Here is a 16937-nt window from a genome sequence, read left to right on the forward strand (position 1 = left end):
GCTAATTATATCATCTTTATTAGTTTGCATTTTTTAGAAAATGTTAATTCCCTGATTATAATTCCCATCAGTTTACTAGTACTAACAATCTTATCAAAATACCAATCTTTTCTTATTACATTTTTATACAAAATTATGCACAGATAAATTGCAAGTACAATATAAATTGTTGTCAAACAGCTTTTAAAAGGTACACATTAATAATTGTGAATACTTTGGTTCTGGAACTATAACCATGAAAAAGAAATCAAGTAAACATGTTACCATTCTACAGATGTATACTGTAGCCTAAAGGGTATAGAAATTTGCTCCTGTATTATCAATCTAAACCATTACCACATTTTGTATAAATAGATACCTTCTGTTGTGACTAATAGAGTTTTTAACCATGTCATGTGACCTGATCATTTTTCATTTTGACAATACTGAACTGGATCGCATTTAAAAATCCTCATTTAAACAATGTTGAACACACAGCGAATTGCTATATATACTTAGGACTATTCTACAACTAGTATACTTTGTGATTACAACCATTCTGTTATGTGAAATTTCAAATATAGGTACTAAAACACACTGACGATATAGGAAATAACACTATATATGTTGATGTGTGTAACATATCAGTGGATTAGTTCAACTAGCAGACCACAAATCAAGTAGACAAATGCAACAGGACAGTGTACATGGACCAGCATGTATCTTTGTGCAAATGATGAACACAGAGTTCTACAACTACACAATGGTGTCCTTACTATATACAGCTTTTTAACTGCTGCTATTATCTTGGATTATCATACCAGGCATATCTCAGGGGGGTAATTCTGGGGGAAGATGGAGACTTGTAAAACAAATTTTCAAATAAAAATTGTAGTAATTGTAAGTTGTATACACTGCCATTACATATCTTATGTGTTATGTTATCTTAACATAAATCTAACAAAAGCCCAAGGCTCAAGTTCCTATACATAAACCAAGTGGGTCACTGCAAGTCATCCTTTATTCATCAAGTTCTAGTGAGGCTGCCGATACTGGATGGTCTACTGAACTGATCCATATTCACATAGTTGCTAAAGCTCTCACATGAACTTAAATAGATAGTTATGCTAAATAGACTAAATATATATACAGGGTGTAATGAAGTACTAATGTAAGTGTAAAAATGGCTTAATAAGAATATGATCTAAATCATAGCAAGATATGTTTGGTTTTCTATGAATAATTTCTCATTTAATTTTAATTGATAGAATCCTAATAGAAATTTAAACTTGAAATAATGCATTATGGTTCACAGTTAGTAAAATGAATATGAATATGTCCAGTTTTAATATAGTTGTAATGATATTATATTAGCAGTTGATTTAATAATGGCAACTAACATAGACAACATTCCATCCATTTGTTGAATTATGCCATTTTTTCTTCAAAGATTCCTGAAAATAAATGCTCACAACCTGCAGAATATTTTAACAAATCTTTACATTCTTACTATTTTATACATTTCTTTGCACTGTTATTTGCCTTTATTTGTGTACCCCCAGCTCATACAAACGAAAACGTAGTAGGAATCTCCAAAAAATATCTATACCAGACAGGGTGGAGTTGAACCTAAATCTAAGTGTGCATGTGGGCCCTTAAAGTTAAATGACAGATTACATAAGATGCAAATGACCTGTACAAACATTCAAAGAGATTTCAGAGAACTAGTTCCACTAGTTGTATATCACTCATTAACCATAATCTTTGAAGAATATTATATTCTGAAACTGCATTAAATGCAATGCTATACCTCTGATTCATTGATGGGTACAATATGTATGGGTCCATTGTTTTGCTGATTGCTTTGTGGAATTTGAATTTTTACACTGGTAGCATTTGTTTCTTTATTCTTAGTTTCCATGTCTGTTTGACCATCAGATCTTTCTGTGCTTGCATCATAATTTGCTTCCACAGGATCTTTTGTTTTGTCATCAGAATCACTGCTTGTATTTACAGAATCGTTGACAGCATTTGCAGAATCACTTTTTGAGTTCACAGGGTCACTCTTTATATCAACTGAATCACTCTTTGTGTTGAGTGGTTCACTCTGTGTATTTGCACAATCACTTTTTGTGTTTAAGGAATCATTCACATTTTTATCACTGTTGATTGTTATAGATGGGTCTTTGATATGTTCATTTAGAAAAGCAGGTGGTGACGGAAGGTCTACATTTGCTTTAGAATGTAATAACCTACGGCTGGATGGACGATTTGGAATTGGTTTTTGCAAGGGTGGATTCAGAGGCCTAAGACTGTCTGTGTTACCACTGTCTTTTCCATCTGTGTTAGAATGTTTAGGGTTCTCTATGGTTTCAATTTCTGTCATGGAGTCTCTTGCTCTGTCAAATGTTGGCTGAGCATCTTCATCCTCCTGACTAGTGGAGAGTCCTGTAATCTGACGGACTTCCTCATCACATCCCTCATCATCCGTCCAAATCTCCACAGACTGCTGTGGTTGCTGGTCTTGTGGCGGCTGACTGTGATCACAGATACTGCTTGTTTTAGCATCTTTAATTTGTTGGCGTTCTGAATTTTCTTTTATATCACCTATAGGTGGTACAGATTTTTCTTTTGAATTTGGTTTTGATTGTGCAGCCCCAGATGTTGGAGGTTTTTCACCAGATCCAGGACAACGCCTTAAAACTGGCTGAGAACCATACAGTGGATCCACTGGCTCTGGATAGGCAATCTCAATAGTTTTTGCTAGCATAACATTTGGCACACTGCTGCACAGAGTCATGGGGGAGATCTTACGCTGAGCATGTTCAGGTTTCCATCGGCGACTATCTCGTATTGGTACGTGTGGTGTTAGCGGGGTGGGCAAATGTTTGGGTGAGGATGTAGGTTTCAACTTTTCACTACAAGATCTTGAGAGTAATATTTCTGGCTCCTGGTTCTTGGAACTTGATGGAAGATATAGTACAGATGGAATATCGGATTTAGGGAATTTCCTTCTGTTTGAAGTCAGAGCTGCGATGGTAGGTTTATCGAGGATTTTCAAACTAACAGAATCTCTGTTTCTATCTTCATCCTTTCCTACTGGAGTTGTAACACATTCTGAAAATATATGTATGAATTTAGCATAGTAAAGATAAAAGAACTCTCCAAAACATAAAATATATAAAGTTTTAAAAAACCGTTTTAATTCCCTGTGTTTCTGTTACTCAGATATGTCACAAAATGATTTTATATAGTATATAGTAAAATTTACTTCTTAAGTAGTTGTATTTTAATCTTACATTTGAAGTTAATGTCCTATTATAAAATTCAGAAAACCTTACAATGTTATGTAGCTGATAAAGTACATGCTTAAAATTAAGAACAATTTCCCTGGTCACAGATTTATCTGAACTGATCAAAGATGATCCATAAACAACTGGAATTAAGACACATGACAAAATCCAATATCAAAAATTCATCCTAGAGTTAGTTTTTTTTTTTTTTTATCTATGTTATTTTTGGTCATGGAATACAAAGTAAAATATCTAATATTGAAATAATGAAATAATTATGACATAATTTGTTAGAACAAATGTAACTAACCAGACACATTTTGTTAACAAAGAAAAGCTGTAATTAAATATTACATAAAATTACAAACCGACTAAACAAATCTATGTGAATAAAGCTATCAAGCAAAACCTCTTGAATACTGAAAATGTAAAGTATTTTGTGTACTCAGTATAGTTCTTTGATTCTTTTTAAAAAGTTACATACATAGCTATAGCAATGATAAATGCTTTTCAAAATGGAAACCTGCTACTCTGCTTACTAAAAGGATTCCATACTGAGTACATCGTACAATACTTAAATGTTATTTTTCCTGTTTATGATCCCCATCAAAAATATAATATAATAACTCTGAATAAAACAGCACAGTAATTCAGCACTATGCCCTGGCTTTCTTACCCACTCCTAATAATGACACTGGTAAAACCTTTTCACAATGCCCTTCATGACACTCACTATTTGTGCAAAAATTAGAAATTTACATGCTGTGACTGCTTCTTACTATAATAATATCAAACGTAAATTAACAGTGGTGTGACTGTGTTACACGTGAGGTACTCAAAGAATGGTGTGTACAACAGGCATAGTGATTTCTTTGAAAATTAATGTATTAGATAATGACAGGAAAACTTAAGTTTCAGTAAATAAAAACTGTTACAATGGATAATTTAGAGGTCTATTGTGTCAGTGAAAGCATAATGCTTGTTAAATTGTTAAAGAAGTGTAAAACTGAGAAATTTTATCATACCATAGTATTTACCACTCTGCACATAGACCACCTTGGTTTCCCCTGCAATCAATGTTAGTATTAGGAGGACTACTATTGAAACTGCTATAATATTTCAACTACTCTCCTGCATATGAAAGTTTGATCATTCAGATTACCGTTTGGATAACCTGGTTAATCACTTAAAGTGAAATTAAAAATCCCTTCTGAGTTTGACATAAATAAAGAGAAGCCTCAACTGGCCAGATATGAATTAACCTATATATTATTTGTCACTGATGACTTAATAAAATCTCTTGCAACTCGGAATGGAAGAGATATAAATGCTGACAATATGAAAATAAAATGTTACAGCTGCGTTACTATGCACTTGAGAATGTTAAACTGTGATGCAGTCAATCAATACTTAATTTTATCGCCCAAACCTAAAAAAATTTACACAGCCAGAGAAAAGACTATCACAAATGAGCAATTATCAACATTTAAAATGTGTCTGACGTGAAGCATCCACCATCAACAAAAGTGATACTCACTCGTGGTGTGAATCAAAGAGGAAAATGGGAAAAACAGTAAGCAATAAACAGAGGGAATGCATACACCAACACTCCAAACGTGATCATGGTTTTATGCCATTTCTCCAGTTGGATGAACTGGGTTGATAAAAAGGTTCACTTTTTCAGATAGAAATAAAAACCTTTTGACATGGTGCAAATTCAAATTTCTTTGAATTACTGATTTCTTCAAACAATCAGTCCAAATCTATGGCATACTCACTTGGAGAGCCACTTTGGTGATATGTGAAATTGGAGGGCAAGGAATACTGTTTTCTAACTTTATTCCGTTGTCTCACACACTCTTCCTTGTCAGGATTTTCATCTTTCACATCTGATGGACACTGGGAAATCAAAGTAAAGTAATGTGAGGACTATATAAAATAGCATAGCAATGTCAGGGTTACTTTACATGGTATAATACCAGATATTATAGTTAAATGCTTACTAATCTTTAATCTTAAAGTGATCCTTATTCTTACAACAACAAACTCTTATACAGAAGTGTCGAGATTTTCAAAATCTCTTTGCTGATGTAAATATTGCTTAGTATGTACCTCTTTTTCATCTCCTTCCTTTTTCTTTATATGTTCATCCTTTAACTCATTCTCTATTTCTTTCTCTATCTCTGCATCCTCAACAGCCAGTTTGTTGGATTCCTAAAAAAACAGAGAGAGAATGTTTTTAATACGGCTAAATTTTTAGTGGACTACAATGCCCCAGGCATAACAGGGGCAGTGCCCAGAACAACCTGTATGATATGTTATTAAAGAAAGTACTCTACCACAAAAAGATGAGACGCATTATCAGGACAAAGATGAAACATACAGCAATCCATAGTGATATACTTTAGCAGACATATCTGACTTATCATCTCTGCCAAGGAATTATGATTAAACCTTTGTTGGTTAGTTACAATAACCTTAATTAAAAATTTATGGACAGATTTTGATGACATTTCAGGATAGGTCAAAAACAGGCTAATTAGCATTGATTAGATTTTGGTGGTGATTAATTCATAATTAATGATAAGGAGAAATAAGCTTCCTTGGAAAAGATCTGTGTTCTCTGAGTGCTTTTCTAGTCTCTGTTTGATACCAGAAGATTAGAAACCCAACCAAATTTGATGCAAAAGTATCTGGCAGAAAAGGAGAACAAAATATTGCATGGATATGTAATTTTAAGTGACAGATTAAACTGTTCCAACTTAAACCAGAAATAGTCCTCTGTCTGAACCAAAAGCTAGATTCCAGAACCAGAAAAATTTTGAGCCCCTCATATAAAATACTGAATTTTAAGTCCTTTCTATTACTCTGTGAAAAGAGTTTTAGACTACATTTGGCTTGAGTTGGACTCATAATAGGTTTCTACAGTTCTAAACAAGTTATTAAGTTTTTATAGATCATTGATCATTTACAAGATGTGCAGAAGTTGTAATACAAAAAGCAACCAGCAGTAACTGTATTAGTCATTGATATCAAGGTACTAAAACAAGGACATAAGGCTAAAACTTCTTCAGTATAAAGTCAAAACTGCTACTTTCTTCGTCTAAAATACCATGACATCTGGGCCATTAAAGAACCCCAAAATTCCATTCTTGCCATAGATTATTGGATTATGTTCTTTTCTTAGCAAAAGGATTTGAAGATAAATTATAACTGGATATTTTAAATTAAACATGGGGATATATGGCAAACAAACACATTTTTTCATTAATAAAAATTAAATAGTATTAATTTAAAATAAAAGTTGCCATAATCTCATTTTTGATGTTTTTATGGCCTTAATGTGAGTAGAACATCTTAATCTTAAAATTCTTGAATAATACGTAACATATAGCACAGACAGTTGTGCACCTTTTAGCCTTATTTTAATAAATATTTAATGAAAATCTTTTTAAAAAAGTTATTCAAGATCAAAACAAAAACATTTTGGTATGAGGACTGAGCACTACATTTGTGGAAAAAGTTTTAGTATTTTAGTAGCAGTATCAGCATGACTTGCAATTAAACGAAACAAAGAATTAAGGGTGCTGTTACACTCCTCATACCTTGCCTTTTATCATTATCCTGCATCACATATTCATTACAACTTTTATACATTTAAGGTAAAATAGTAAATTTTTATCCGCTTTAAATGCTGTACATTAGTTCTTGGCTATTTCCTCTAGATTGGCTTAATGTTGTAATTCTAGTAAATAGCTAAGAATGAAAGCAGCTTTGCTTGTTTCCACAAAGACGTATGATCAACATGGTTTCTCATGGATGCTTTTTTTTTGTAGCTGCTAAATACTTTGCAAGAGAGGTAAAATGAGTTTTATATTACAGGAATTTCTACAATAATTATATGGTTTATTTGAAATAAACAAAATTTGCCATCATTATATAAATGACCCATATGTCAGATGCATGGTTACCTTTATTTTGCATTGGAAAAATAATTGGATATGTTGAGAAGTTTTATCTGAGTATTAAGAGTGCTTTAAATCAAGTCATTTTAGCTCATAATTTACAATTATATGGGTATATAACATCAAACAATGTTATGAAGTTGTTGCAGACAAAACAAATGAAGAACATAATTGAGTTAAGACAGACAATAACAACAAATCACATGCTGCAGACCGCCACCCACGAAATTCACAACTCTCACAAAGGCATTAGCAGACGAACTGTTTGAAAAAGAAATTATAAATCAGTGAAACAACTGAGCTTTATACATACTGTACATACATAGCTGGTGGACATAAAAACACAAGGTACCTGAAATTTAAATTTCTCAAAAAGTATCCCCTGCAACTCTATGAAATTCTAGTAAATACTTCTACAAGTCATTGCCTCAGACACATTGAAGTTTTGGGTTTAATAGCTTTCATAAAATTCATGCTGAGTTAAATGGAAAAAATGGCACTACAAAATTTCAGTGCAATTTTGTAGTTTACAATATAAGACAATGGCTTTCATCCCTACAATCCCAATCTCTATCCAGGTATATTCTCAATCAAGATAAGGGAATATCTAGTACTGTTAAGATGATCACATAAGAGCATTCAGAGCATGTCACTATCAAATTCATGAAGGGTTATGACTAGATTCACATCCAGAGGATGACAATCCAATGAATCGCAAAAAATGGAGCCTAGTTAATCAAGGTGGAGTTTTCAAGGTTCAACAAAGGTGAATACATAGACCACATTTCAGAATGTTGTAAAGATACTAGTATATGCTTGGTCAAGGCCAAAACTTGTTATAACAGAGAGCAGCATTCAAGTGTGCACAATACAGATATATATATATCACCATTTCTAACAGATGTGTAACTTCAGAATCCTTAGTTTCAGCATTAAGCACCAATGTAAGTAACAAAGGTAGGTACAACGTAAGTCTAAAATTCTTATCATAAGTTTTCTTAACAAAGAGAAAAAAATTTCCTTGAGAGAAAAAATTTGTTCTCACTCGGACTTAGACTGCCATGTCATCCTTACAATTCCAAAAGAAATATCAACACCAGGTACTTTCATTTTAGGGACTTTGTCATTTCTAAGGTCTGGATTGGGAAAGATGTGTAACTTTGCGTGATGTGTAGAAAATTGAAAATATGACTTTGGGACATTTTCAAATACAAATAGTATACCTTCAAATGTGTAAGAGGCATCGCTTAGTAGTGTTGGATCAAATTTCATAGATTTTTCATGGATAGATTTTGAGACATATAAATCTGAAGATTGGTGTTTTTTTTATCCACCTAATATATACTTATAAGAACTCAGCTACCTGAAACTTGCCATCATCATCATCCGTACGAAACTGAATGCATAACAAGAAAGAGAGAGAGAAAGAACAAAAGATATATGGGTGAACATTTACAACAAATGCTTGATTAATAGTAAATAGAACAAAAAATGGTGACAGAAAGTAGATATCAATTTACTGAAAAAAACCCACTCCATTTAAATGCACATGCCACATATCCAAAATTTGATTTTTTTTTCTTTTTGCAAGCAATGTATCTACATTTATAACTTAATAACTGGTAAATGGAAAAGGTATATTTGATTTTAGAGATTTATGTAATTAAATTACATAAAGCATGAGTGATATCCAAAATGATAATTTTTTGATGTCAATAATTTTTTTACAAATGCATATTTTTGAAAAATCGGCTGAAATATCTTAAAAGTTTTTACACTAGCTTTTATAGTTATTTTCAATATCATTCCATAAAGAGAAAATGCCATACATAAGGTAAACAAAGACAGAAAGACAGACAAACCAACACACAGACATAAACAACCCATTTCATACATTAAAGTTGATGCTCATTTTTACCTACATGTTCTTTATGTAATGAACAGAGAAATATGCATAATCAAACCAATTCCTTTATGAAACTAGAGGATCAGAGAGGCGATACCGCCTCCGGATATTGTACCACCAGCTGGAGTAAGCGCATTCGTATGGACCCCCCCCCTTCCAAAAAGGGACACCATCACCAGTCTTGTGCTTGACAAGCTCTATAAGATGCAATCAATAAGAGTTCTCAAAATATGCAAAAAAATATAACTAAAAATGGTACAATCAAGCAGATTTTCGAATTGACTTGCATTTTCCTACCCTTGATCACTCCTGAATTCTCTAGACGAAAGGCCTATTGGTTTTCCTTGAAAAGTGTTGTTAATGGTGCATATATGCTGACAAAAGAGAAAACCTAGGGGCAACAAGGGGCACATCTCTGCTAGTTTTAAAGATATGAGAGGCAAGAAAATATGCAAAGCTCAGTTCATGGTGAAAAAGTAGGTCAAAGGTCAATTTCAATATCATAGTTTATGAATTTCTATTCAAGTTCAATAGCAACCATGGGCATTTCTTTGCCAATTTTGCAGATTTAAAGGCCTGAAAACATGCAAAAAGCAGTTCATCATAAAAAGTAGGTCAAAGGTCAATTTCAAGGTCACAGATTGCTAGTGCATTACTTCCTATTCAAGTTCAATAGTAACTATGGACCTATCTCTGTCAGTTTTAGAGATAAAGGAGAAAGAAAATTTGCAAAGTTCAGTTCATAGTAAAAAGATGGTCAAAGGTCAATTCTAAGGTCACAGTAAATTGCCAGTATATGACTTACTACTTAAGTTCAATAGTAACTATGGACCTATCTCTGCCAGTTTTGGAGATAAAAGGGAACAAAAATTTGCAAAGTTCAGTTCATGGTAAAAAGTAGGTCAAAGGTCAAATTTAAGGTCACAGTAAATTGCCAGTATATGACTTCCTATTCAAGTTCAATTGTAACTATGAACCTATCTCTGCCAGTTATGGAGATAAAAGGGAACGAAAATTTGCAAAGTTCAATTCATGGTGAAAAGTAGGTCAAAGGTCAATTTTATGGTCACTGTTTAATTGCCAGTAAGTGACTTCCTATTCAACTTTAATAGTAACTATTGACCTATCTCTGCCAGTTTTGGAGATATAATGTTACAATTCTGAGTTACAATAATGTGCCACCACAATGTACTTTTTAATACAGCATAACACGAAAACCGTATGAAATACAAAAAAACGGAGACCATATGCGATGTTGGGCTTTACATGCTCTACAAAATGCAAAAAAGAACAGGTCGCTAGCATTAACGGTTCCCGAATTAGAGACAGTTTTCAGTTTCGGTATCTTATGGCCGCTTCTCCCGTGAAAATGCACCGATTGACCCCAAATTCACGGAGATAAAAGATGACCCAAAGGGTAACACTTTCCAATAATATTATTGGTTAAGTCTGTGTAGTGTCTGAATAACAGCGCAAATAATATTTTTTTTGTAAAAAATTTCATTTTTTTGAAAATTTTGGCCTGTTTGACCTTGAAATAAAGGTCAAAGGTCAAATCCAAGGGCATATTTGAAATCTACACATATGACTTTTGGAAAGCCGTCTGTAGAAATTTTTCCCATAATTCCTTCCGTAGGGTAGATAATTGGCATTGAATTTTCAAAAATTTTGACAAGGGTGCATTTCAACAAGCGTCACGCCCAGGTTAATGCACCGACTGAGACAAAAAAATCTGGGGGTTCAAGTTGAGGTTATATGTGACCTAAATCCAAGAGATGGGGACAGGGGTCCTTGCGGTCTAGGAGGAGAAGCGGTAACGGTGACTTGTATTCGGCGCCAGTACGCGGAGCCGGCGGAGCTTACGGAGCCGGCGGAGCCAACGGAGCCGGCGGAGCCGGACGAGACGGGTCGGGACTAAAACCATGAGTACCGCCAGCGTACACGCTGGTGGTACTAAATAGCAAACATTATAATATGAAATAACACCACCATTACACATAAATAAGCCTTCTCCAAACTATATCAATAAACCCACAAAACTGTAACAATCCACAATGTACCATTACACTGCTGACATGTAACCTCACCTCCAAGTGTTTCATTAAGACTGCTACGACCACATTGACGAGAACAAATTGTGCCATCAGAACGAAGATGACAAAGTAGATGGGAGCGATCACTTGGCTCACACAACAGTTGATTTCACAGTCTGCGCTGTCGTCACAGTCCTCTCGCAGTGTGTCCTATAATACAGAGAAACACAAATTAAATCATTTCAACATTCAGAAGGCATGTGTTTTTGAAAAAAAAGTCAATCTCAATGCAATAGACTAAATAGAAAAGATTGTGATAAGGGTTCAATTACATAAAAAATTGTATAATTCACAAAAAAGTTTATAAAAAAAGAGTAAGAGTACTGTCAAATTTATGAAGTGTGCATATTCATCAAGTTTTGAGTAGTTCTCTTATAACACCAGTTGCAATTATGATTTCATGTACTCATTTTGTTTTATTTTCTTCTCATTATTACATAGTCTTTGACATATAATCAACATTTTCATCTATCAATTTATAATCTGTATTATATTCTGATATTTCTATACAGAAAAAGTTTTTATGGAAAGGTAAAATTAACAGAATCCATATCTGGACATTTGTCAGATTACAAAGAGTACTTGAGCCACACTCTTGTCCTATATTCCTTATTATACCTTCATGATTCCATTCCAGTTGTCCCCTGTTGCCACTCTGAACAGTGTGAGGAATGCTATACCAAAATCCTTAAAGCTGGCATGTTCACTCAGTCCTTCACATGGATGCTCCCTGGAACATTCTGGAAAACCACAGAGACAATTTTTTTCTGTTTTCATTTCTCTCAAAAGAATTTTTCCGCACTTCGTAAAGCAATTTTGGAAAGGAGCAAAAACTTATATTATAGACTGGCAGTTTTCTTTCTAAAAAGAGAGAGAGCTTCTCAACAATAGATGTACAGTGGGCATGATCTAATATCACACTGTTCATTCTAAAACACTATTACAATACTGAAAGAGAACAAGAAGAGATGCAGCTCCAAGGTCAGTAGTGCTCTGGTAGGATTATTTACTCATTTGATTATTGATTTATTAATTTACCTATCTTTCAAGAAACAAACTGGGCCTAATTTATGCAAACCCACTTACCAAGCCTTCCAAACAACTCTACTCCAAGTGCAGCAAAGATGAAGAATAGAAGAAAGAACAGGAGGGCTAGGTTGCCCACTTGTGGCAGGGCCTGTATCACAGTATCCAGCAGGGCACGAATGCCCTTAGCCATCTTAAGAAGCTTCAAGACTGGAATGAGAAAAGAAAAATGTAATGAAGTAGGAAAAACTCTTCAGATATTTTTCAAGTTATTATTAAGTTCAGTTTTATCTTTTCATCAAAATATCATCATCAAGACTAAACGTTTGTACATGTTTGAACATGTTTCAAATACTCTTTTTGTGGTTATGAGCCTTGGATGTTTCATGGCAATATTCAATCAACATGTATTGCACTTCAATGAAGTTTGTCATTAACATTATTCAAAATATTGATATCACAGAAAATAAATGGTTTAATTGATTTTAGCATTGTGAAAACAATTCTGAAAGATATTTCAGTGTTTTAACATGCATGCATGTAAAACTACTTCAAATATAAAGAGGATCTCCCTATTATCTGCAAGAAATGTAGTTACAAACATTCATTTAAAGATAAATTATGAGGCCTGAATACACTAATACTTCTAACAAGAATAAATTGACTTTGAAATTTTCAAAAAATACCACTTAAATTACACTTGTTTGTCTAATAAAAAATAGTAATACAAGGTATTCATAAAATTCTAAAACATAAAATCTTTTCAATCAAAAATATGATGGAATGTCATTTTTTGTAAATGTGTGGCTAATATAAGGTTGATCAACTTTCAGTTAGTGGTATGACAGATGGTTTGCCCCCTTTTTAGATGAGATGTGAAACTTATAACCTGTCAATCATATGGTAATATCACAAAGGAACTAACTTGGCATCACCAACCAACCAGATTACACCATGAAGCTAAATGGATCTGGTTAACCAGAGATGTCATTTCACATTATATCTTATCTGTTAGTCCTCTTGTGATCTCACCTACTTAAACAAATTATCTACTGCAGATTTCTATTGCTGGTAATAACTTTTTGTTATTGTGGAACATTTTGCATTTTGGAAATTTTCCAGCACTTTCATTCATGGAAAACACATTCTACTGTTAACAGATCTTTATCAGTTACAAGACAATAAACTGACAGACTGGAAACACACTAAAAGCACATATATGTTTTGAAAATATTTCAGATAAAGTTAATTTAATTTTAAAATATGAAGAGTTACACCTAATGTGTAAGTGTACGTTTAGTAGGAATATAATTCAAGAAGACAAAGTTCACAAAGGCATGCACATGATATAGAACATTACAAAGTCCATGCATAAGATCTACAGCAAATAGTATAATATACGAAAAAGGAAATCATGCAAATTTTTCAATCGTTCAAAAATATGAAAATATTTTAAATTTTGATTTAAAACACACACACTTGAAATTTATCAGATTTTACTCAAGTCTACCTCAGCCCATAGAGAACATGCTCTGTGATAACACTGATGCCATGACAACAGTTGCCATGACATTTTTGTCATGGTAACATCATCATCATCTTCAATAAAACAGCACCATATTTACAAATGGACATGTTTATATACACCACAAAATAACGTACAAAATAGAATACACAAGCAAATAATTTGGATGATAAAGAGTTTAAGTCATATAATGATGAAAAGACTAAACACATACATTACTATACACTTTGAAACTTCAGATCTAAGAAGAAATGGAGCATATTTTGATAACATGAAACATTACCAGTGCAGTACCTTTGAATGTATCTTTATAGGCAACAAAAAAAGATAAAAAACGAAATGTCATGAATAAAATTGGAAACAAAGGTCATTCAACACATTATTAATAAGATATAGATAGGTTGAAGCAAACGGGGTTGGGGTTGACATTAAATCTTTGATTTGGTAATTTCTCAACACCTAGTTATGTTATTACTTCCATCAGCATAAGAATCTTTAATTCAGACAGCTTAAATTCACAACATAAAAGAAGCAGAAGCTAGTGTATAGTATTATTAGAATTTCACATTATTTCCTTCGCTGTGGAGTTTTTCTTCTCTGGATCTCGTGCACAGACTCATGCTCACAGAGAACATTTTTTTGCAAGCTTTACCACGCAAGTTCAGATATATAGCACGAAAAAGATAAAGATCTACTCACTAAACAATGAGATACACAATCACTGAGAGCAAACCGTCTCAAAACTTACTTTGACATGTCTTTTCAATATTGACAGCCATGCATACAACATCATTTGACAGAAGTGATAGACATTCTTAACAGGAACAAGTAGTTGCCACTAAAGAAGAGTTCATATAAAGATAATTACCACCCATACCATCACAAAAAACCAATTAAGTCATCACCATCATTGTGTTTAACAGAGACACAGATTCTAAATAGGACAAGTAATGGAAAAAGCTTGGTGTTTACCCCTGGCAATCCTGAGCACTCTCATCACACGGATGATGGTAGGGTTGATTGGGATCAGTCCAGACTCCATCTCCTCTAACGCAATGCCCACTATTGACAGGATGACTATGAACATGTCCAGTTGGTTCCAGCTATTCAAGAAATCAGATATGTAAAATGTGTGATGAAATGAGATAATGGAAAAGAAAGGAACAGAGATCATAGGCTGTATTCCCAGAGCTTTTAGATCGATCTATCCCCGCGGGGCGTCTCACTAGATTACTGTCAGATAATCTGGCTTAAATGTCCGTCCCGCCTACTACAAGCTGTAAGGGGGTAATTAACTTTCTTGTCCGCCCGGCTGACAGCTATTTAGCGTGAACCCCCAGGGAGTTAGGTCGATCTAAAGTAGATCGATCTAATCTCTGGAAATGGGGTCATACAGTCATCATATACACAGCAAAAGATATGTCATTAGACATATTATGAAAATGTCACATGCTATATTATTTCCATCTAAATACTTTTCAAACATGTATCACATTTTCAAAGGAAATGTGAAATACTGGACAGCAAGAAAAAGAAAAACAGAGCTGAAGACATTCCAATAGTAATTTTCAGCTTCAAACATGCAGATGAACCTTAAAAATCTCTGCCGTTTAAATAAAGATTCTTCCATTTACCACAAAATATTTGGATTAAATTTGCCCATAGCAGGATGGTGTGTGTGTGTGTGTGTGTGTGTGTGTGTGTGTGTGTGTGTGTGTGTGTGTGTGTGTGTGTGTGTGTGTGTGTGTGTGTGTGTGTGTGTGTGTGTAGAAATAAAATATGTCAAAATCATTCAATCAAGTTCAATTATTTCTTTAAGGTGCATTTTGACAATTCAGAATCTACTAGCAAATTTCAAATAAAACAAAGATATTGCTTGGCAGCGGTAAACCATACAGAATACCTGTAAACAACAATAAATATGTTATAAATTTTCCAAAAATTATGCAATTATGCTGTATGTGGAAAGTAAAAGTACAGAAGACACAATGTCTGGCAGTTATAGGGCAAACCAGCAGAGCATGACAGAATACAGAATACATACAGATAAATATAACATCTGTATATAATTACTTACGACAAAAAAAATGATATATTAAAAATATTATTAAAAATATAAAGCAAAAAAAAGTGGTTTTTACCTGTCCCTTATGTATCTAACAAACCCTGTGGCAGCAATCTTTAGTGAGGCTTCAATCACAAATACACTGGTGAAGAAGTAATTGAATATCTTCAATGCAAATGCCAATTCCTGAAAAATCACACAGAGCAGGAAACAAGTTAAACCACTCATCAAAGGTCAGGTTTAGATTTCAGTTTGTTGGGTGATCATATATTTTAATGGTTTCTAACCTATCCCTTTTTTGCTTAAAGTGAACCAGGATTACAGGTGTCAAAAGTACTGGTTAAATTCTTTAAAACATTTCCATTGAAATCTAACACAAAATATAAGTTATGTCTTACTGCTGGCATCAGGTAAAATTCCATGGCCATTGTGACCACATTTAGACCAATTACAGCAGCAATAGCCAGATCGAAGTACTTGCTGTTGACAACAGTATGAACCAAAAGACGGGGCTTAGAATAATCCAACCAATAGGACACTTCTGCAACCTCTGGAATAAACAAAAGATGAAATAATTCAGAGACTTTGTACCATCTCATTATAAATAACATATGACATAATATAATAATCCATTATTAATCATAGAAACAAAATAAATACAAAATATTAGTATTTACACAACATTTCACTTACATGTAGTATGTCTTACCAAAGATGCCAATCTTCTTTAACAATCCTTATTTCAATTACTGTCAGGTATGTATTATTAAGTAATTTTCAATCACAAAACCATGCTACCACTTTACAGACGTATATGTCCCTCAACTTGAAGCATAATACTTATGGAACATGCAAACACTTCACCAAAATAAGTAACCTAATGAAAACACAGAACCCTTCAAGATCAATTAAGTACTAAATTCCTGTGAGGATTTTATGGCAAGAAATGTGAAAATCAAAGTGCGCATGACCCTCTCTTCTAATCCCCCCTTCCCATAAAACAACAATTTCATGACAACTGTATAAAATCACTGGTAAAACTGCCTTTTTGGTGCAATATTTCATCACAAAAACAACTTTACCTG

General features: G+C 33.5%; 1 protein-coding gene across 16 annotated transcripts in view; it reads right to left on the reverse strand.

The window, feature by feature from the left end:
• LOC106178756 (voltage-dependent T-type calcium channel subunit alpha-1G) overlaps positions 1-16937 on the reverse strand; it is a 72727-nt gene continuing 55790 nt past the window's right edge. For 10 of the 16 annotated variants that reach the window (XM_087003675.1, XM_087003679.1, XM_087003676.1 and 7 more), the window contains 11 exons: positions 16251-16402; positions 15929-16038; positions 14760-14890; positions 12323-12472; positions 11855-11976; positions 11231-11386; positions 7551-7589; positions 5385-5486; positions 5051-5171; positions 4298-4339; positions 1-3096 (listed from right to left, as the gene is read on the reverse strand). In XM_087003675.1, coding sequence (XP_086859801.1) covers positions 1784-3096; positions 4298-4339; positions 5051-5171; positions 5385-5486; positions 7551-7589; positions 11231-11386; positions 11855-11976; positions 12323-12472; positions 14760-14890; positions 15929-16038; positions 16251-16402 — 2438 coding nt within the window. In that variant the 3' untranslated portion in view covers positions 1-1783. The remainder of the gene's footprint in view (positions 3097-4297; positions 4340-5050; positions 5172-5384; positions 5487-7550; positions 7590-11230; positions 11387-11854; positions 11977-12322; positions 12473-14759; positions 14891-15928; positions 16039-16250; positions 16403-16937) is intronic. The other 6 variants (XM_013562061.2, XM_013562072.2, XM_013562071.2 and 3 more) reach the window with 2 other exon arrangements.

The sequence above is a fragment of the Lingula anatina genome, chromosome 2 (genome assembly GCF_051362555.1).
Source record: "Lingula anatina isolate TDL-2025a chromosome 2, LinAna3.0, whole genome shotgun sequence".
Taxonomy (NCBI): Eukaryota; Metazoa; Brachiopoda; class Lingulata; order Lingulida; family Lingulidae; genus Lingula; species Lingula anatina.